We start from the raw sequence: 23515 nt of genomic DNA on the forward strand, positions 1-23515 counted from the left end.
CTCTAATGTTTTCTTTTAGGATATTATAATTTTAGGTTTTACATTTTGAATTGTTTTTTATATTGTGCAAGAAATATATTTAAATACTTTTGTGCACATGGATATCTAGTTGTTCTGGTACTATTAATTAAAAATACACTCCTTTCTCCATTGAATATCTTTTGCATATTTCATTAAAATCAGCTGTCCATATATATGTGGGTATATTTCTAGACTTTCAATCATTTCATTGTCTTTCTTTTTGCCAATACCAGGGAATCCTAATTATTATAACTTTACAGTACATTTTGGAATCATCTGTTAGTTTTCTAACTTTTTACTTTATCAAAGCTTTTATGGTTATTCTATTATCTTTTGCATTTTCATATAAGTTGTAGAATCAGCTTGATAATTTCTTAGAAAAACAAAAGCTGCCTACTAGGGTTTTGATTAGTATTGCATTAAATCTATTGAAATGAGGAGAATCGACAGCTTAAAAATATCATATTGAGGCTTCCAAATATTAAATAGGCATAGTTCTCCATTTATTTAGACATTCTTTAATTTCTCTCAGCAATATATTGTAATATTCAGAGTAGAGATCTTAGTGTGTCTTTGTCAAATTTATCACTATTTCATATTTTTTATTCTATTTTAAATGGATTTTTATTTTGATTTTTATGGTTGCTGCTAATATCTAGAAATATAATTGATTTTGTATATTATCCTTATATCTTGCAAACTGAATGTATCACCTGTTTGTTTTAATAATTTTTAAAATAAATTCCATTGAATTTTCTAAATAATCATGTCATCTGGAATGACAGTGTTACTTTTTCCTTTATAATATGGATAGTATTTGTTTATTTTTGTTAGTCTAGTGCATTGCTTAGAATCTCCACTATAGTGTTAAGTTGAAGTGATAAAAGCTACTGATCTTAAGAAGAAAACATTGTCTCTTAACAGATGTAGGCTTTTCTTACAAACCCTTTATTAGGTTGAGGAAGTTCCCTGCTGTAATTAGGTGGCTCTGGGTTTTGTTGTTTTTGTTGCTTTTGTCCTTTTTGTTTTTTTAATCAGAAATAGAATTGCATTTTCTCAAATGCTTTCCTATTGAGATGATCCCTTGATTTTTCTGTCTTGGTTGTTAATGTGGTGAATTACATTGACTGGTTTTTGAGTGTTAAATCAGCCTTCCATTCCTGGGGTGAACCTCACTTATTCATTATGTATTTTCACTTTACATATTGAAAAGATCAATTTTGCTAAAGTTTTATTTAGAAGTTTTACATCTATGGTCATGAGGAATATCAGCTTGTGGTTCTCTATTCTCTCTATGTCTGTCAAATTTTGCTGTTTGACTAATGCTAACCTCATAGAATGAATTGGGAGGTATTATCTCCTCTTCAATATTCTGAAACTATTCTTTATTTATACTTAAAACACTTGTTAGAATCTACCAGTGAAGTTATCTGGCAAGGGGTTGCCTTTGTGAAAACTACTTGTTTTTTTAATTACAAATTTCATTTCTTTACTGGATATTGGGCTATTTGATTGACCTATTTCTTCTCGTGAGCTTTGATAGTTCATCTTTAAGAAAGTTGTCTGTTTTATCCAAGTTGACAAGTTTATTGATATAATGCTGTCAATAATATTATCTTATATTTTCTAATGTCTGTAATAGCATCCATAATAATATGGCCTTTCTCATTCCCAATATTGGTAATTTGTGTCTTCTCTTTTTCTTATTAATTTTGGCTAGAAATTTGTCAATTTTATGTATCTTCTAAAGGAAACAGATTTTGGTTTTATCTCTTTTCTCAAAATATTTTTCTCTTTGATATTTTATAATTTCTGCTTTGATTTTTATTATTTCCTTTGTCTTAGATATTTTGTGTTTACTCTCCTCCTTTTACTCTAGTTTCTGAAGGTGGCAGCTGAAGTCATTGATTTCAGATCGTTCTCTTTCTGGTACTTACATATATGTTCAGTGCTACAAATTCCCCCTAATTATTACTTTAGTGGCATCACAAGGTTTGAAAAACTGTGTTCATTTTCACTCAGTTCAAGATACTATTAATTTAACTTTAAATTTCTTCTTTGATCTATGAGTTATTTAGAAGTTTACGATATAGTTTCCCAGTATTTACCCCAGCCCCATGGCCCTTGAATTGGTCTGGGTGGAGAGTACAGGCACTATTGCTGGTCTTAAGTGAGGGACAATGAGACCTCTTTCTGATGGTCCTTTCCTCGACTTGGGTCATTTTCTCACACATATGTGCTGATCAGTGCTCAGTATTAACTGAGTTCTGTCTGTGCAGCCTTCTCTTCTCTATTACTCTGTCCACCCATCTCTAGCCACCTGATCTCCTGGACACCCACCCCCAACTTTTCAATTCATTGAGTCCACTGGGATCTACCTAGGTCCCACTTCTCTTTCTGAAGCCTAGACAGTTTCTCTAGGCAGTAAGATGGACACACTGTAGGGCTCTCATTGTTTCTCCCATCTTTCAGAAACTACTATTCTTGATGACCTATGTCCAATGAGTTGTTATTGGGCAATAATATATGCCCACCTTTTATTGATTTGTGTGTGTGTATAAATCCAGTACCTGTAATGCCAACTCTAGATGATGCTTTAAAAATAATAAACTGTTTTATTAAAATCCATTATGAGTATAAGTAAATGTTTTATACCCCAGGTTTTTAGGATGTCAAAGGATGTTGCAGCAGCCAAAACGAAGTGTTTTTTTTTTTCTTTTCTAAAATTTAACCTCTTTTCTGGGCAGAGGAGTTTAAGAACCACATGTCAACTAACAATTAGAGCAGTAGTACTTTTTATAAGTATTGCATATTCTGGCTTTAAAGAGATTTTGTTGTACATTCTCTTCGTTGATCACTTACAGTGAAGGTCTGATTATTAAGGGCCAGGTTGTTATTAAGTGAAGGTCAGGAGTGTCACAACTTGCTCAAAGTTGCACAGCTTATAACTACTGCAACAATAACTGCTGTTTATGACATACTTCACATGTGGTGAGTGGGGTGTTCAATGCTGTATATACAATCTTATTTAATTATCTCTGAAAGCACATCAGGAAAGTGTGACAATCTTTTTTATTGTAGATGTGAAGAAGTTACAGCTTAGGAGACATATTATCTTACCCAATTCACACAGCTAATAGGGGCAAGAGCTGGGACTTGAACCCTGGCTGCCTGCCTCCTAGATCATGCTTGTAACTGTTAGTCTATCATTCATGGCAGAGCAACACTCTTCTGAGTCCCTTGCTGCCTTCTCACAATTTTCCACCATGGCCTTAATTGTCTCAACAGTGGCAGGTTATCTCATTTTGAAATATACAAAACATTGTGCATCTTGGAAATATTGCTCCTGTGCTCTTCTTGCTCATGAAAGGCAAGGACTTTTGGTGGTGATGCTTGTTGGGTAGTTTTTATGCTGACACCAGGGGTATTACTGAAAGACAGATTATACTTTTGTTGGTAAATTCATATTATACTCAGTTCTTTTTGTCATCAATTATTTTATATGGATATTCATTTCTGAATTCCTATCTAAAATGTTAACTTCTACCAATCTCCAACATCTACCACTTCATATTATTCTCCCCTTATTTTTTCTTTTTAACACTTACCACTAACATATTAATATACAGAGGTTGGAAAAAGTAGGTTTATAGTTATTCATATGGAAAATAATACAGTAATTAATAAATATTAACACAAGAATAAACTGCATTTTGTGTACTCACAATAGTAAATCTACTTTGCCCACCCCTGTATTTTCCTTTTTTTCTTTACTCTATGTCTCCTTCTTTAAAATAGAAGTTCCATAAGGACACATGGTTTTGTTTGTTTTGTTCACTACTGTATCCCGTGCACCAACTGAGTAAGAACTCAATAGATATCAGCTAAATAAATCATCATCTGTGTTTAGACAGTGTTTTTAGGATTTATTTAGATGACTATTGTGGAATGGAGTGGAGAGCAATACCTGAGACTAAGCTTTCGGGAGTGTTAGGATCTGCCTGTCCATGTTCTCACTGCTATTGGATGTACATCATACACCAAAGGAAGCTAAAGCCTGTAAGAGGAAGTTAAGATTACTAGATGAGGCAGCTTCTCCTCTTTCTGCTGATAATACCATCAGCTGTTAGGACTGGCGTGTTATAGAAGGATAAGCTTACTGAGGAGGTGGTAGTGTGGTAATTAACAGCATAGCCAAAGGTCTCATTGTGTTGGGGTTCGATTCTCAGCTACTCTGCTTAATAGCTCTATAAATATTAGAAGTCACTATTATTTTATGTAAAAATTGTTTATCCTGATACTTCAAGGAATTCCAACTTATGAAATTGTTAAAACTTACTATTGTAAGAGACTGAATACTTCTTATTTCTTTCTAGGGAGGTCCTAAGTTTTCATCAAATTTTCAACATCAGCACTTTCAATACTTCTGGGCATTAAAGATCAAGTGATACTATTATAAATAAATCTGCACAATACATTCCTTTGGATTGGCCTAAACTCCCTTGGGGCCAGCCAGAATCCTAATATTTTGCAAGCTCTTAATATTTCTATGTTTCCTACTTACCCCTGAACCTACAAAAAAACAGAGCTACAAAGCAATAACTTCACTATGATTACAATCACCTTTACAAAGTTGAGGTTAAGTGATTTGCCTACATGACAAAGACAAACCTTATACATAAATTTATATTTAAAAATCACATTTTAACAGACTCAGAGCCCCATGCTGGCAGGAGGTGATTACATTGTGTCTGTTGTATCCCTGAATTTCTATCTTTGTACATTTCTCGGGACACGAAACTGAAAGTGAGAACCATGGCAGATAAGCAAGAAATAATGTGTAAATTGGAACATGTTAAAGGGATCAGGAATGAGACCCTACAGATAGAGAAGATCAAGGTCTGTTTGAAGGCTAAGGTTGAGGCCCTAGAATCAGTGGAGAGACACCTGAAGGAATACAAGCAGGAGATGGACCTCCTGCTACAAGAAAAGATGGCCCATGTGGAGGAACCCCGACTGATCCATGCTGACACCCATGTGATGGAAACTACCGTCAAACAATCTGAGAATGACTTAAACAAGCTGCTAAAGTCTACCTGGCATCTCCATGATGAGTATGAGCCACTGAAGGAACATGTGGATGTCCTGTGCATGACTCTGGGCCTGCAGAGGCTCCCCGACCTTTGTGAAGAGGAGAAGCTCTCCTGGGATTACTTTGAGAAGCATAAAGCAGATTGGCAGAACCACAGGACCTTCCCAATCCCCAAATCCCTGGCTACTGCAGCCCTTGCTGCCCAACAACTTCAAGTATTTGAGGAGCAGAACACTGGGCCGACAGCCACCTTCAGTATGCAGCCCCTACCTATGAAGGCCTGCTTGTCCTGTCATCAGCAAATTCACTGGAATGCACCCATATGCCCTCTGTGCAAAACTGAGAGTCAGTCCTAGAACCCCAAAAAGCTAAAATGGAAGTGGGAAGAGTGAAGAGAGGGAGAACGCATAGACCTCTACAGTTCATAACCCCTCCCCTTGGCCAGTGATTGATATCCTGATGTGAAACAACCCTTTCCCACCTCTACCAAGTCTCCACTTTATTGTGATGGAAGTGCAACACCTCTCTCACTTTGCTCTTATTTCTTTCTATTGGGGTTTCTGGTTTAGGAAGAGATGTGGTTCAGGTGCTAAAGGCAGTATGTCTCATAATGCCTTCTCTCCCACGGACATTTCATCCCCTGCTCTTCTTTGGAGCAAAGCATAGGGCAGCAGGTCCACATGTGATTCTCTGTCTTTTGTGCCTGAGGGCTGGGGCCTAAGTTCTGAGGGCTGGTGAAGGCCCATGTCTTGTTTAGTGTAAAGGCTGCAGGGTGTTCCTCCCTATACTTTTGCCTTAGGGTTTAAAAGGACAACAACGTTTCTCAAGGCCCAGAGGTAATTTAGACAACCTCTCCTTTTTATATTAATTTTGGAGGACTGCCTGTTATTAGAGAGTTCATCATCCCACCCTACCCTCAGTCTCTCAGATATACAAAAGTTCTCAGGTACCAGGCTGTGTGTCTGGGGATCCGGAGGTCTGCAGGCCTTTCTCCCATAGTCCTAGTTTTTACAAATCAGCAGAAGTTCCCCATGGTGAAACCAGGGAGCTGGAGCTATACCCACTTCATGAAGTTCTGCCTAACTCATTGCCTAAGTCATGGGGCTAGAGCTGTGCTACAGGGGTTGCTTTAGGCTTAGAAGGGCCCTAGGCCGACAATTGTGTTGCCTTTTACTTAAAACCATTACTGTGGCACTTACTCAATTGTATATTATGGGTCACAGGAGTGGGCTGAGATTCAAGTGAGAGACAATTAGTTTACCCACAGTATATATACAATATATACTATACAATTATACACAATTGTATACATAATATACAATTATATATATACAATATATAGTTATATATTATGGGTCACAGGAGTGGGTTTAGATTCAAGTGAGAGACAATTAGTTTACCCACATGAGTGGGTAGGACTTCTCCATTTATCCCTCCTTCTCCGGGTCTTCCCTCTTCTGTAAGGCAGCCCCAGCTCAGGTCAGCTCCTGGCCACCCACTTTCCTGTGGACTGTGCAGGTGGCCTTCCCTCCCCAAAGAGAATGTACCAGGGTCCCCAAACCCTAAAGCTCTCTACTGCACCAAAGCTGGATTTCTAATAAAGACACTCTCAGACTCAAGGGACAGGGATGGGGACTGGCTGACTGAAAAAGTTTTAGGTCTAGGTCTCAGTCCCTGGCTGAGGAAGGAGAGAGATTTTCCTTTCTTCCTTAACTTTCATTTTGAGTTCCCACAGTGTCCATGTATTCAAACTATAAGAGATTTCTTTGCTGTTTGAAGTAAGAGTGTTATGTTTGTACAAATCCTTTTAAATAAACATTTGTTCATTGGAAAAAAATCATATTTTGTCAGTAATACCTATGTATCTCTCTCATAAGAATGTGGGATTTGGAGAATAAAAGCATCACATCTTATTCATTTTTGTGGCCTCAGTATCTGGAAAGTATAAAGCATGTACTACAGGCCAACACGTGTTTGATCTGCAGTGACTGAGGTGGATATCAGCCTCAGGTCCTCAACACAGTCTTATTTCATTAAGTCATACATCTTCTCATGAAATTAGTCTAAAGGGAAAGTCTCATTCCTTTGCTAATATACTGGTCTAGCATTTTCTTTTACTATCTTCCCCAGCTAAGGTACTAGTTATTAAGCAGTTATATTCATATAATGGAAAGGACAGTAAAAATGAATCAAAAGTCTAATAAAAAGCAAAATATATAGGTTTTTTTAATTGAAATTGTGTGGAAACTAAAGTCAATGATATGTTTTAAAACAATTGAAAAGCAGTCACTTAGGAATACTTTATTTCTTAATAATCTCTAGCAACCAATCACAGTACACTTCCTATACTATTTTCTAAGGATCTGATCATACTTAGGGCCACTATTTGTATTCACTCCATCCTCCTGGTATCTGCATTAAATATTATTAGATTTTCAAATTTCATATTCTCAAATCTTCAATTTCTGATACATTTATACCTCTGTTGCATTTCCTAGATCATATTCTCCTGTTTTTTTCATAGTAGTCCACTAAATTACTCCCTATAGCATCTTTTAATCAGATGGATAGCATCCATGCAATGTGGCAGCTATGTTTTGAAAGTAACTGAGATCCACTGGCAAAGAATCAAGCTTAAGAGACAAGGAGAAAAGAGGTGAATAAGAATCTTAGGAGAGAAGAAGAAAAGAGTCACAGATAGTAGAAATATCACTATGTTGATTTTTTTCCTTATCCAATCCCAGTGCAGCATCCAAAGAATTTTGGTCACTGAATGTATTAATACTCTCATCATTATACCTAAGGTTAAGAGCAAATTTTTTTGAGGTTTTGAATTACTTCCTTCCTGAAGCAAGAAGACATTCCTGAATATGGTACTAAGTCTTGTGGAGCAAGTTGCATTAGACTATAAGTATATAAACAAATGTGGAAAGAGTAAAATTCCATTAATTAACAATGTTTTTAAACATCTGACTATAAGCAAGTTTTATTGGCAAAAAGCTGTAGAACTAGGCCATTCTAGTGCCTCTAAATAATTCAGATTAAGCAAGACTTGTTAAATTCTACATTATATAAATTCAAAACAATCCTTATCTTCAATTTTGGATATTTTATTACAGAACATCAGATATATTTATATTTTGCTAGTGAAAAACAAACTTTACTTTCTAACCTTTGTATATATATCTAAATATCATAGATAAATATATCTAAATACTAATAATTTCATTGCACAAATAATTCTGGCAAAACACTTGAGTGTTTTAAATATTGCATGTTATTCTAAAAATGGAAAAAACAACAGTGTTATTAATTTATTTCACTTAAAATAATAATATAAATGGTTTGAAGAAAAAACAGTATGTTAGCAATTATGCAACAGTATAAAATCACATTTATATGTATGTAATTTAATTTATGAATATAATAAAATGTTAAATTATGCATATGCTTCCTAATATATATATATGAGGGATTAACCTTTAATTTTTATTTACCTGGAAGGTCATTTAATAAGAGAATTTGCATTATTTAAACTGATTCATCAAACAATATCTACAATTGCAAAAATAGTCATCCTACATACAAAATTATCCAGAATTCCTTTTTCCACAGGCTATTCTTAAAGTTATTTGAGAATAACCTCAGGCAGCACTTGCAAATTTAGATAGCATAAATACTTCCAACATTCAGTTCAAAAATACAAACTGATTTTATAGGGTAATGTTTTATTGAAAAAGTAAAGCCCTTCTTAATATCAAACACTGAAAGACCTAATGTGTTTGTACTATGAATAAAATATTTTTGAAAACTTAAAAAACACCTATAAATTCCCACTTAACAGTAAATATTGCATGCAAAAGACTCTAGCAAAGTTTCTAAATGAGTATTAAAATGACCAGCTGATCAGCAATTTGCATCACTTCACCAAAAAAGATTTGACAGTAAGTTACTAGGTCTATATATGCATGCAACAGAATAGTATGTTCATAGCCAAAAAATAAAGTAAAATGCAATTACCCTAAAAGACATTTCAAGATTCTCTCCACCCCAGATATCCATTCCTGCATCGTAAGTTCCTATCTCTTCAAAGTAGTTTCTGTCAATAGAAAATAGGCCACCAGCCATAGTAGGGGTCCTAGTTGAAAAACAAAACAAAAAGAAAAGAATATCTTTTGAAAACAATGTGTGGAGTTTAATGAGAGTAGCAAATATTTCTGAGACATTCTAAATTAAAAATAATAGTACTCAAAAATCTCAAACTGGAAACATAAAGCCAAGGTGAATGAGGTTTTAAAATTAATAGATAGCATTTTATCATATTTTCTGTAAAACTAAATTGATTGCCCTCTTTTTCTTATAGATTATCATACAGACACATGGAAGGAACAATGGGCACTTAAGCAGGGTACCTACATTCCTTCTCAAAGGGAAAGCAAAGTTAGTGCTCTTAGCATTGAATACTACACCTTCAGAGATTACTGGTCATGAATATCCCAGCTGTGAACTTTTGTCATCTAATTATCACTCATTTTAATGTGAGCTCTAGAAACTTATGGATATGGTTCTTCTATGAAAAGATCTATAGCCTATTTAAATATAAAAATATTAAATACTATAAAATGTTTATAGACAATAAGTATCTAACAAGAATTATAAAATTATTTTAAACATTATTTTTACATCTAATCAATTAATCTGCTTACCTAATTAAAATACAGTCAATCAATAATACTGGAGAATCATAAATCTTATATGTTATTCAGAGGTTTAAAGTAAATTTGGCACAGATGCTAAAACTTTTTTCTAGGAATAAATGCCTTTCATTCTCCCATTCAAAAGGTCTCTATAGGAACTAAGAAGTCAATTTTTCAGTTTTAAGTGGTTAATTAGTTAATTTTAAAAAATCATTAAAGCAATATTGAAGTGTTTCTATACAAGTGGGTAAATTGAAACTAAAAAAGAAAATTCTAGTTGTTCACAACTGGATCTATCTATACTGGCAATGATTATTTTTGAACAGTTAATTATAGTATAGTGATTTTCAGCCTTCTTAGCACATTAAGCAGAACTTGAGGCACATTTAAAAAAAATGCACTTCCATGCTTGGGTACCACTCTCCACAGATCAGATTTAATTAACAGGAGGTGGGGCCAGACCTTGCATACTGTGTAACATACCCAAGATGATTGTGATGTGCTGTTAAAGATGACAAACACTGATCTAGTAACTTAGATATGGAATGCTCATCTAAGAAAACTGAGATTGGTTTAAAAAATGTTTTGCTTTTCGTGAAATTATATCCTCTTCTGCCACAGGGTATGCTCATGTCTTCTAATTAAACAATATAGTTCAAAGAAAAAACAACAAATAATATTGCACTTGGGTAGCTACCATATTGCAAAGGTCCCAATTTCTCCCAGAGCTCTCACTGTTTTATACTCAGGTAATTAACTGCCCATCAGCTGGGGAAGCACAGACTCACATAGTCTCAAATCTGTTTTATTACTTCTGGTCTTGCTGGGTTCCTAACAGGAATGGTATCATTGACCCTCTGAGTTATAATGAGAAACACTAACAAAGTGAAACAGATGGTAATTATGGTAGCCACAGCCCTCACCTGACTGGGGTTTTGAAATTCTGTGGTAATAACTATATAAAGTATTACAGTGCTGGATAGCCTATTTAATGAAATGAGGAACCAAAACTGTTGCAATTATTCTATCATAATGCAACTAAGTGCTTAAGAATGTTAAATAATACATTTTTAATGATCAATTCAGAGTGCCTACCTGCTTATCTATTTATTAATAAAGTACTAATGCATTAAAGTTAAATACATGTATTGATTTTCATCTTACATCTTGGTCATAATTCCTATAAATATGTGAGAAATATATAATAAATTGCTACAATAAATTATATATTTAACCATAAGAATGACTCATTTCACTTATTCTTGAAAAGTAACAAAAAAGTAAAATTAAAACCAAAAAAGCCTGCATTTTTAAGGAAATACACTCCTAGATAGAATTTTTTGTCTTTTCAATATCAGCTCTCTCGACTAGTTGATACCTACTAAATGATAACTGCAGCTGAAGCCAGTGTTAGGTAACATGTTCTGTTCTAAGTCAACTGTTCTGTATCATCCCTAATGAACGATTTATTTATGCCCATGTAAACCTTAAGTATTTAGGATGCCTAGAAAATGAAAAGCCTGGTTATAGTTGAATTAGCTGATATTGTATGCTTTTTAAAATGTGTTTATACAATGTCAAACCAACCAACAAATTCAATTAATTTGGGGGAGGGGGATAATCAGCTCAAAGGCTATAAACATTACCTACCACACAGCAGGTAGGTGAAGATGAATTAATAGAAGAAAAGCACTTAGCACAGTGCCCAGCATATAATAAACAGTTAATAAGATTATGGATATATCTTTGTTGTTGGTGGTTATTATTCAAAGAAAAGATTTGAATGTCCTTAATTTTAGCTTCCCATAAACACATCTTCCCGTTGAATTTCAAAATCATTTGGGACTACTTTATATCTAAGATGTTGAACTCTGAAATCTGACTCTCTGAACACAACTTTCTCTTTTACAAGCCTTTCTATTGCAATCTGATGGGAGTCATTTTTTATTCTTCACTGGTGATTTTGGTTCCTTACCTATTCCATATTCTCACAAAATAACCCCTTCAGGAATTGTCTTCCTTCTTTCTCCCACTCCCTTTCCAAGATTCGGCCATGTCAAGGAAAAACTACCCAAGCATCCCAGTTCTCCTTGCTTGCTTTATACAACCCATTTTCTTTTTGTCAGTATCAGTGTCTGGGTAAACGTACCCTTTACCTCATCTATTTCTGCTCCTAAGGCCTACAGAATCATTGATAGAGTAATATGATTAGGTTAACTGGTCATACTGAAAATCCATGTTGATTCTCCACAAACTGTCTGACATCCTTTTATCTATGCTCATTTACTTACCTGTTTCACTCCTAACTGAATCTTTGCCAAAGTTTGGGACTCTTCACAAGAAACTGGAGATTAAATAAATGCATAAAATCTGAACTCCTTCACTCTCTACCTCTATAGCTCTCTAGAGAGATGATAGATAGATAGATAGATAGATAGATAGATAGATAGATAGATGACAGATCATCTGGACTCTCCCTTCCTCTTGTCTCAGAGGAAATAAAATCTCTTTTCCTCCCTTTATGGACTAGCATTTACTCTTGTGCCCTCAGCTGGCTCTTTTTCTGACTACCATTTCAGCCACTTGCTCATTGACTGTTACATTTATGTTTCATGCCTTTGACTTCTAGACAGTCCCCTTGAGCTTAGCTATTCAATTCAGTTCTATCCTAAATCAAGATACACCCTCATACTATCCTACTCCTCATCCAAACTAGGGACATGCATTTTCTATTCTCTTCTCTGGTAACCTTAGTGAAAGGATACTTTCTATGCACTCCCTCAACTCCTGTTGACTTTCTAACGAGGGTCTGGATCTTGCTCCTACCTCTACAATAACCTTTTTCTGAAAAGGCCCCATTGATTCTGAACTTCAATAGCCTTTTCTGAATTTCTTCCTTTGAAAACATTTAACACAATTCATTAGCCTCTCTGCTGAAAATTATTTTTTACCTCAGTTACATTGTTCTAGAGAGATTTTTCTTTTACCAACTAGCCTATTAATTTTGTGATTCTTATTGATGTCCTTCCTCTTCCTTCCCCTTGCTGCTTGTCAGAGCTTGGTCAAGGTCTAAGTTTCACATCTGTGACATGATGTTATACAATTTTATACAATTTATAACATTGTTTTTTAGAAATGTGCACTTAATAACTGTCTTCTTTTCCCCAAAATGTAGTACCCCAAGGGTGTCTCAGTAGCACTTTTCTCTTTCTATACTCTTGGCCTGTTTCAGCTCATTTGTCATGAGCTGAATTACCTTTAATTGTCACCTCTATGAGTTTGACTCTTAATCTGTGTTCCTTTTGTCACTGCCTCCTTCTGCACTGTATGCTTTTTCAATTACTCACTAGATGTTTTGTTTTTAAAAAATCCTTCTGACTTTCCTCAGTGTGTTTATCACAGAACTGAGCATAGGCTGATATCCCTTCTATATCTGCTTCTCTTTCCATGTCCTCTGTCTCCTTCCAGAGCCTCAATGTAAAAGGATGAAAACACTTTTCAGCACCTTTGTCTTTTGTGTCTCATTCAATAATTTCCCAAATGCTTCTATTTTTTTCCAAAGCACTTTTGACTCTTATCTGTGTTCTCTGTTTTCATGGTCACTATCCAATTTTAGTCTTCTTATTGCTAACTGTATGTTAATGGAATTCTTTAGAGTCTGCTGCTTCCAAAATTTATTGTAACAACCATGGCCATATTAATTTCTCTAAATCAAAACTCCTCTTAAAATGTTAACCAGATGTTTGAAAACCTATTTTAAGGTATAAATCCCAGCTTCTTATCCTGGCTTTAGGGATCTGGAGTGCCCAATCGGTTCCTCCATTTGCTTTAACTGTTTCCTTGTATTTAAAGTGTTCAGCTGTTGCTAGTAAATGTTTCACACTTTCTCACCTTGGTGCATATATGTAAATCCATTTGTCACTTGCATTTTCCTTTGTAAACTCCCCTTATATGTTCAAACCTGGTCTATTCTTAGGCCAAAGGAAAGAGTATACATTCTATGCGATCTGCCCTTAGTACAACCCTTGTCCCTCCAATCTGGACCTAATATCACCCTCCTACTGACTTCCACAGCACCCTGTTTCTGTATCCAGGGTACTTGGCACTGCTTATTAAATATAATATTCATGTCTATATAAATTTTACCACTACTATAAGTAAGCACAGCCAATATATTAGTTGGGTAGTATTAGACTATTAATAGACATTTATTGAATAAATAAAATTTTATTTTATTTTTTAAATTTATTTTTATATAGAGAGGGGGAAGAGAGGGAGAAAGAGAGGGAAAGAAACATCAATATGAGAGAGACACATTTATCGGTTGCCTTTGGTACTTGCCCTGGCCAGAGACTGAACCCCCAACCCAGTCATGTGCCTAATGAACTAAGCTACACCAGCCAGGGCTGAATTAACAAAAATTTTAAGTGAGCAATGCATTTCATGGCCACAAAACAATGTATTTAAAAGTTTAAATTATGTGCAATTTTATTTCTTAAATTATAAAAAAAAATCATTGCTCATATTTGTTAAATTGATGAGTAACAAAAATGTCTACACTGATTCTAGGAATGTAAAGATCTTATTTTTAAAGGGGTTTTAGGAGTGCAGTGTGATAGTGCCTCAGAATTAAAGATATAAAACTTTGTGATGATGGCAAATATTAAAAGACTCCAACAAGTAAGCATTTGGCATGAAAAATATTGAACCTTTTCACCAGGAGATGGAATATTAAAAGAAATTATAAAATACATTCGATTATTCAGTAATGCTAAAATGCAATCCCTGTATTTTCATCAAGAAGTTAATGGTAGCCTATATTTCACACTGAGATAAACAACCATGTGTAAAAAGCAGATAACCAACCTGTGAGAGAGTCTAAGGAGACTCTAAGAGGTAGCTGAGTTTAGTTTTTAGGAGTATGGACTTAGTATCTAGATTGATGGGTTTGAAACTCATCCCCACAGAGTGAATTTTAGCAAGCCACTTAAACTCTGTCTTAATTCTAACATCTGCAAAATGGGTATATATGTCTTAATGCATGTAAACTCAGAATAGTACCGACACAAAGCATTTAAATATTATTTTTACTAAAAAAAATCTGTGTTTGCCAAGATTATAACCAGATTTATGTATATATGTATGTATGCATGTATATATGTATTTATTTATTTATTTTTAGTTTTCAGAGTTCAATTAATATTTAATATAACTTTAATATTTTAGAGCTACAGAACCTACAGTTTTGGTCAACAAATTTAGTTGCAGTATGTTTAAATGACTTGTTCAAGGACCCCTAAGTAATGGCCCAGTTAAAAAAAATTGCTTTCTTCCTTTCTTTTTCTTCCTTCCTTGCTTCCTTCCTTCCTTCCTTCCCTCCTTCCCTTTCTCTCTCCCTCCCTTTCTACATAATATTCTACCAATCTGTAATCTTTCAAGTTATCCTTTTGACTTATACAGCAAAAGATCTGAGAGGTGGCTATTAGAAATACAGTTTTCCTGATTTCCATTTCCAAATTTATGCACCATTGTTTTCCTGTGAATTTCAGCACTCTCTTCAAAGTAATTTCTTTCAAAGTTATTGAAACATAATTTCTTGCTATTTTTTTTTCTTTGCTATATAGAATTCTATGTAATCTTACCTGGCAAATAACCAAGGACCTTGTAGAAAAAAATCTAAAGAAGATTTGAGAGACTCTAGTTCAGTATTAGGCTGTTGTTTGTATTGGTCAAATATCACAATATGTAGACTTAGTGTTTAGCTCTGTATTAATAACATTTCTCATATAGTGTAAACCACAATAAAGAGAAATGATAAACATAAATATTTTATTATTTATCAAATATGAGGCATAAATAGCTAAAATGGTCATGTAATTTTGATTATTTTTAATATCATAAAATGTAATGACTTTGGCCCTGGCTGGCATAGCTCAGTGGATTGAGCACGGGCTGGGAACCAAAGTGTCCCAGGTTCGATTCCCAGCCAGGGTACATTCCTGGGTTGCAGGCCATAACCCCCAGCAACCGCACATTGATGTTTCTCTCTCTCTCTCTCCCCCTCCTTCCCTCCCTCCCTTCCCTCTCTAAAAATAAGTAAATAAAATTATAAAAAAATGTAATGACTTCATTTGGCTAAACATTTTGCGGATTCAGAAACCAAAGGAAAACTAGGTGTTGTGAATCTCTTTTCATCCTTCCTTAATCTGTCTACTATACCCAAATATGGAAACAGAAGAGAGAGAAAAGAGCAAAGGCACAACAATTCTTTTATTAAAGCAATGAATAATAAAATGTTGGATGTAATTAAAGGTTTTTTACAGAGAAAAAATGGGAAGTTTGATGGAATATTGAACACCATGAGACTCATTTCAACATAATGTTTGGGTGAGAAAATGCAGCTTTCTGTAGAAAAGAAACTGTTTCCATAAGAGTTTATGCTGGCTTGAACTCTTAAGCAAGAAAGCTTACCCAAATCCTTGTAGAATCTATGGAACACAAACAGTTTCAAAGCTATTTTTAAAGGATAAGAAAAAAATAAAGTTTTGCTTAATATGAGCTTATTTTCTGCCAGGAAAAAAGAACAATTTACCAAGTATGGGAATCAAGCACCTTGTATATGCTAAAAGACCTTCATTTCCAAAAATCAGTATTTTTTTCCTTAACCCTTTTTAGTAATCTTCACAATCTGATACAACTCTTAGCTTCCAAGAGGATGCACAGTAATTGGTACAAGTTTTTATCTTTTCTTTTATTTTTACTATATAAGAGGGTTCAAAATAAGCAATGAGGCCCACTGAAATAAGATATTTTAATATATTTTGTATAATGTAATAAATGTATTCAGTATATTAATGTGATATTTAATTCATCACCTTGAAAATTTCTATACTATCCCAGTTTTATTATTATTTCAATGGCCTGCTAGGAAAGTCCTGTTAATTATTACCTAAACTATTAGAAATTAGTATAATGTAAATGTGCTATTTTTCTCCAGAGAATATAAATTCACACATTCCATCTGTGGTTGGATCTTTTTCTCTCAAAATCAACGTATGTTAGATTTTAACATGGGCAAATAAGAATGTTGGACAGTTGAGCCCTGGCCTGGTACCTCAGCTGGATGGAGCATCATCCTATACACCAAAAGGTTGTGGGTTTGATCCCTGGTCAGTGCACATAACTAGGTTGCTGGTTTGGTCCCCAGTTTGGGCACATATGGGAGGCAACCAATAGATGTTCCTCTCTCATATCATTGTGTGTTTTTTCTCTTTCTCCCTCCCACCTCTCTGTCTAAAATCAATTAATATATCCTCAGGTGAGGATTTTCAATAAAAGAGGAAGAATGTTGAATAGTTGAATATTCCAAAGCTCAACTATTTCTATCACACTTTGTTCTGTTGAGAACCCTGACCGTTCCTTGTACTGTTGCTTTTGTTGCTTTAACATTTCCTACTGTAAAGAAGTGTCTCATGGACTTTGAGAGAATTTTTCTGCTTCTGTCTTCTAATTTAAAAGTATATTTTAATTGAACTGAGAAAAACCTGTAATACTAGAGAATATCTGAGTTAAAAATTAAGAACTTCATTATTAGTTGCTATTAACTAATAAGAAATATTGATTTATATTTTAATAAAATAAATGTTCTTCATTTACTATACTTACTAGAGGGACTATAAATTGAAGGGAATAAATTGGCAGAATATAATAATATTAAAACAAATTTTATATTGTCTGATTGCATTATTCTATAGAGACCACATTATATGCAAAAACTGTAGATAAGACATAGTTGGCAAAAATAAAGTATAAACACACTCTTAATTGACTTTAGTTACTAAAAAGAGATAAAGCTAAGTAAATAATTGAAATACTAGCAACTATTAAAATTTTATTTATGAAAAAATTAATGGCATGAGAAAATACTCATGATATACCAATTTTTAAATTGGAGAGAAATGTATATAAAAATAAACATAACATATGTTAACATATGTTAAAAATAAACATATTAAAAGAAGTGGCTCATTGGTGTTCTGTTTCATTATGCTTTAGGTGCTTGTCACATTTATTTTACAGTGCGCATATGTTACACATTAGAAATAAATTTAAAATATCTCCTTTCAAATACATTTCTCAGTTAATATTTTAGAGCACTTCATGAGTTAAGCAGGGCAGTGAGAATAATTTTCCATTTAATAGTTGAGAAGACTGGGTAATTTTCCAATTGGAGGAGATTGAAATAAAACCCAGATTCTCCAAAGCCAGATTCAATGCTTCAGTAATATCATACTATAAGGATTCAAGAAATTGATATGTGAAATTTCTGCTTTTCACAATAAAGTCACAGTAATTGTAATCTGAGCTGTTATTAATATGTTATATATTTGGTATTCTTTATAAATTTCTAATTCTTTGAAAGGAAAAGAAATATATGAGATCAGACAAATATTGAAAAGGGGTATCAAAGTAAATAAAATGTGTCATAAATAAAAATTCAAAATTACATCTATGGTTGACTTATTATAATAACAAGAATTAGAAAAATTTCTAAAACTCTTTAGTTTTGCTTTAGGAAAATACAAAACACAATTACATGTAAAAATGAAAGAAGTCACATTAATAATATTAACAATAGCTAAATGTAAAGGAGTCTACAAAATGAGAAAAAAGGGTAAAGAAAGTTAAATAGACTTGATAAATAGCATGTAGGTCTCCAATAAAGTTATCTATTTAAATAATTAAGGAATTAAAGTAGAAACTAGTATCTTTATAACTATGGAGGGTTACTCACAGGGCATAATTAAGAGACTAACGCAATAAATAAGGATAACAATGGATTCTTTTATAAAAGCCCACATGACTCAAGCAGTTGACATAGTTTAACTCCTGTGTATACATGCTCTGACCACATATGCTGGCCTCTTCCCCTCATCCAGCATACATATGGCCTGACCCAGATAGTGAGCAACTTTAAAGCAGAGAATGCTGTGCTTATTTTTGTATGTGCAGAACCTAGCACAATACACAATGGGTATCTGCATATGGAACTAAACTCATTTCAATAGCCTGAACCAAATCAATTAAAAATTTATATGCATTAGAAAAAATGCATAAAACACCCCAAGCTAAAAAAAAATTTATTTGGGAGACTATCTACACTACCAGGTAATTTATGCTACTAGTTGCTATTCCAATAGTTTATATATATGCATAGTCATAAAAGGTTCACTTGTTTAATACTTTAAAACTCAACTACTTTCCAGGCAGAATTCTCTAAGTCAAAGGCCATAAATTTAAAAGATTATAGTCAGTTATATAAAATCAGTATGTTGAGTTGATTAGTTGCAGTAAGTATATTCCCCTCCCCTTTGACTGGGAAACAGATACAGAGAAATATCTTTCCAAGGTTAGCAATGATGACACTTGGTAACTGATCCTCAGCCTCAGACTCAGGGACACACAATAAGAAGGAGCTGTGGGGACTGTGCTAAACTTTCCTGCTACTTCTGTATGGGCAGCTTTAACTCAACTCCACCTGATGGTGCCAGTTATAACCAGTGGGCAATAATAGCAAGATCATCCGGCTTCTAAAGAACAGCTGGAAATCCAGATTTTTACTTATAGCATCTCATTTTTAGCCCTGGTCACATGGCTCAGTTGGTTGAAGCATCAATCCCATAAACCAAAATTCTACAGGTTCAATTTTCGGTCAAGGTACATGTCTAGGTTGCAGGTCTGATCTACATTTGGGGCAGGTGTGGGAGACAACTGCTCAATGTTTTTCTCTCCTCTCTCTCTCTCTCTCTCTCTCTCTCTCTCTCTCTCTCAGATCAATAAACACATCCTCAAGTGAGGATTTTTTTAAATCTCATTTTTAAAAGGATGGTAATTTTCAAAATCCAAACACTATATAGGCCAAGAGAAATTCACCTGCAGAGCATATTTGACATGGCCTCCTAGGTTATGATCTCTGGTTTAACAATTGATTACTTTATTGTTGCACATATAATTGAGATATTTCTGAAAAGTCATATAATTTGACTACTGAAATATTAAGAAGAGGTTACTGATTAAAGAAAACAAAATACTAGGAATTATGTGTGATATTACTCCACATTCATAGCTTCTTCACAATTACCAAGTATTTCAAAAACTCAATATATTATCAGAATGAAAGTATCAAAGTCCAGAGGTTGACAATAGAATAATAATGATAACAATTGCAAACTTTACTTTAAATGTGGTATAACTAAGGTAAGGTCACAAGTTCAAATTGGTTCTCTATGTACACAGAAGCATGATTGTATTTCTAAGTGATGACTAAACTACTCAATTATAGTCACTAGGAAGTTCTGTCTTAACTGACATTTTAAATAAAGCATTCCACTAAGAAAACTAAAATTTCAACCTCATTTTAATCACTTTAACTATTCAGAATTCTGTTAATCGAGTAGAAAAAAAAAATGTCTTCAACACCTGGAATGATTAATATGTTTGTACAAATGTGAGAAAAATGATCACATCTGAAAGTAACAGATTACAAGTACAAAGAAGGTTCACACGATAGCTACGCTGATGAAAATTACCTTCAGGCTGTTGCAACAGAGCTTGTGAATTATTTAACCTTTTGCCATAAATATCTAGAAACTTCAGCAAAGATAGGTTTCTCTTTTTTCCTTGCTCCAGCTCCCTCAGCAATTTAGAAAATGAAATACTGTGCAGTTACTGAGGGACACAAATAAAATATACTTAGATTTTTATCAGCTCTCCATGTTACTACAATAAAACCATATAAATATTGCAAGTAGGCTATTTCATCTTATGTTTTCATTAATGAAAGATGAGAAACACTATCCCATTTCTATATAAATCTTTACTTTCATAAATGATATCAGTGAATTACTATGAATGTTGGCTACCTCTTAATTATCCATCCTTTCACTCTGTGAGAAAATAAAGTTAGGTTCCAGTCAGGCTGGTGGCATAGGTAAGAATGGTATTTGGAATATCCCACAACCACATAAAAAGTACAACTAAAGTACAGAACAACCATCATTTGTAATCACCCAAAATCTAGTTGAACAGAACCCCTACAACTAAAGATTACAGAAAAAGCCACATCATCCATAGGAGGAGCAGAGGGGTAGAACCAGCGGATCCACACCAACAAGTGGCAGATAAATATCAGGAGAGATATCTTGACTACAGAGGTCTCCCCTAAGGAGTGAAGGACCTCAGCTGCATATCAGAGCTCCTAGCCCAAGGTTCTGGTGCTGGAAATACAAGTCACTATGACTTCTGACTATAAAAACCAGCAGGGATTATGGCTGAGTTAGAGCCCTAAGCATTCCTCTTAAAGGGTCACGCATGGACTTACATGGATTCACTCCTCTGAACTCTAGCCCTGAAGTATCCACTTGAAAGGCATCAGGGACATAAAAAAAGAAACTGAATTGTCTGGCTTCAGGGCAAAGGACAGAAGGGCAGCCTTTTCCCAGACAGAAGTGCTGGCAGAGGCCATTGTTCCTTTGCTGAGCCTTCCCCCAACAAATCCAGCAGGTGGCCAAGATATCTGAGTCTCTATCAAACTGGCTAATAACACTGTTAGCCCTGTTCTGGTGATTCCCTGAGGCCCCACCCCACACAACTAGCAAGCCCACCCAATCCTTTCACAGTGGCTTTTCCCTATGAATGGCCTCCCTTTCCTCATGCTTCAGGCTTTCATATAATCTCTCAAACAAGCAGTATCTGGCCTCTGTGCTCTCTGTACCTATTGCCAAGTGGTCCTTGGCCCAGTACTAGCAGCAGTTTTCCCTGGTCTGAAGTTTGGCCTCTCCTGGGCACTTCCAACCCCAGAAAAATTAGTAGCCATCTGCAAAAAAGATGATGAAAAACTTCTATAACCTGGTAAAGAAAATAAACAGACAAGTTCAGGGAGTTCAGGGAGTCACAATGAAGATGAAGAGGCCCATACCAAGACACAACATAATTAAAATCCAAAAGTTAAAGACAAAAAGAAACTTAAAAACAGCAAGAGAAAAGCAGTTACGGTAGTTACCTTCAAGGGAGTTCCCATAGACTGTCAGCTGATTTCTCAACAGAAAATTTGCCAGACAGAAGGGATTGGGAAAAATATTCCAAGTGATGAAAACCAAGGAACTACAAGCAATATTACTCTACCCACCAAAGCTATCATCTAGAATAGAAGAACAGATAAAGAGATTCCCAGGCAAGAAAAAGCTAAAGGAGAGTGACATCAGAGAAGTGGTGGTGTGAAAGATTTCCTTGGTCTCTCCCTTTCAAGTTTCAAAAATTTGAACAGCTATAATTCAACAAAGGATTCTCTGATCAACACACATACACATCTGAGAAATCTGCACTTTGAAACATCTAAAGGTGAACAAGTGGGAGTGAACTGGGGAGGCACAAAGGGAAAACAGCTCAAAGGAGCCATGGATGGGGGCTGGGAGCTCACTGCAGGTCTCACACCAAAGACCTGCAGTTCCTTCAGCTGAGAGGAGCAAAGAGATTTAGTGAGCATTCCTGCAGAAGTGGGCAATATGAACTTGCAGCTCATCCCAGTGACCTGGGCAGGGGTAAAGTGCAGAGGTATGGCCACAGATGTCTGATAATTGGCATCCCACACAGAGAAACAAAGTCACAAAGCCTGGCTGCCTTTCCTTAACCTCCCAGAGCCTTCCTCTTTACACTCTTCATGTCAGGTTACAGAGCATATTACCTGAGAAATGGTACTACAGAAAGTTTTTTTTTTTCCTGAGTAAAGTGTGCACTCTGCTACTAATCCCAGGGTTGGGTGGAGGCACAGGTAAGGTGCTGCAGAGGTCTGCCAGTTGCTATTTCTGGGAGGACAAAGCAACAAAGCAGGTGGCGGGGTTAACCCAGGTTACCACCCACAAACATTGAACATACATGGCCAGTGGCATCTGGCAGTCACACTGGGATTTCAAGGATTTGGGGCCCTACCTCCTATTGCATTCCTTTGAGTGATAGGTTCCCTGGGACCTGTGCGACTGAATTGCAGGGGAAGTGCCTACCTTCCCAGGGAATACTGGCCATTTTCTACCAACTCACAGAGATATGAAAAGCCAGAGAAGTGCCAGAAAGCTAAAGAAAAAACCTTGCAATTCAGTACCACCTACTTGAAGACAACAGAAAGACATCTTTCTCAATCTACTAGAGAAGTGTCACACATACATACATGCCTACACAGAGAAGGAATCCATGAAATACCATAAATGACCAATATAATGAGGCAGCTCAGAGAGAAAATGAAAAATCTCCAGGAAACAAACTTAAAGACATGGAAATCTGTGATTTAAATGACATAGAATTCAAGATTGCAGTTCTAAAAAAATGAATGAGATGCAGGAAAACACAGATAGGCAGTTTAATGAACTTAGAAACAAAATCAATGAACAAAGTAAGTATCAAAAAGATTGAACTTTAAAAAGAACTAAATAGACATTCTGGAAATAAAAACATCAATAAAAGAGATCAAGAATGAATTGGTGAGCATAGGAAATAGACTCAACCAGATAGAGGAAGTAATTAGTGATATCAAAGATAGAAATCTAGAATGATGCAGAGGGAGACTTCAGCATAAAACAATGAAAGAAATCTAAGAGAATGATCTGAGTCCATCAGAAAGAGCAATGTAAGTATAATAGGCATACCAGAAAAA

General features: G+C 35.0%; 2 protein-coding genes across 6 annotated transcripts in view; one reads left to right on the forward strand and one right to left on the reverse strand.

Annotated features, from left to right (window-relative positions):
* GALNT13 (polypeptide N-acetylgalactosaminyltransferase 13) overlaps positions 1-23515 on the reverse strand; it is a 494468-nt gene that overhangs the window by 169325 nt on the left and 301628 nt on the right. For all 5 annotated transcript variants that reach the window (XM_036023469.1, XM_028510990.2, XM_036023467.1 and 2 more), the window contains one exon: positions 9134-9251. In XM_036023469.1, the coding sequence (XP_035879362.1) occupies positions 9134-9251 (118 nt within the window). The remainder of the gene's footprint in view (positions 1-9133; positions 9252-23515) is intronic.
* LOC118500107 (zinc finger C4H2 domain-containing protein-like) lies at positions 3767-5814 on the forward strand. Its single transcript, XM_036023470.1, has one exon. It carries the CDS (start codon positions 4837-4839, stop codon positions 5467-5469), a length of 633 nt encoding a protein of 210 aa, XP_035879363.1. The 5' UTR covers positions 3767-4836; the 3' UTR covers positions 5470-5814.

Source organism: Phyllostomus discolor, chromosome 4 (assembly GCF_004126475.2).
Source record: "Phyllostomus discolor isolate MPI-MPIP mPhyDis1 chromosome 4, mPhyDis1.pri.v3, whole genome shotgun sequence".
NCBI classification, from domain to species: domain Eukaryota; kingdom Metazoa; phylum Chordata; class Mammalia; order Chiroptera; family Phyllostomidae; genus Phyllostomus; species Phyllostomus discolor.

Excerpts from the sequence above, each read along its gene's own strand:
- LOC118500107 (XM_036023470.1), top strand. The coding sequence starts at position 4,837 with ATGGCAGATAAGCAAGAAATAATGTGTAAATTGGAACATGTTAAAGGG.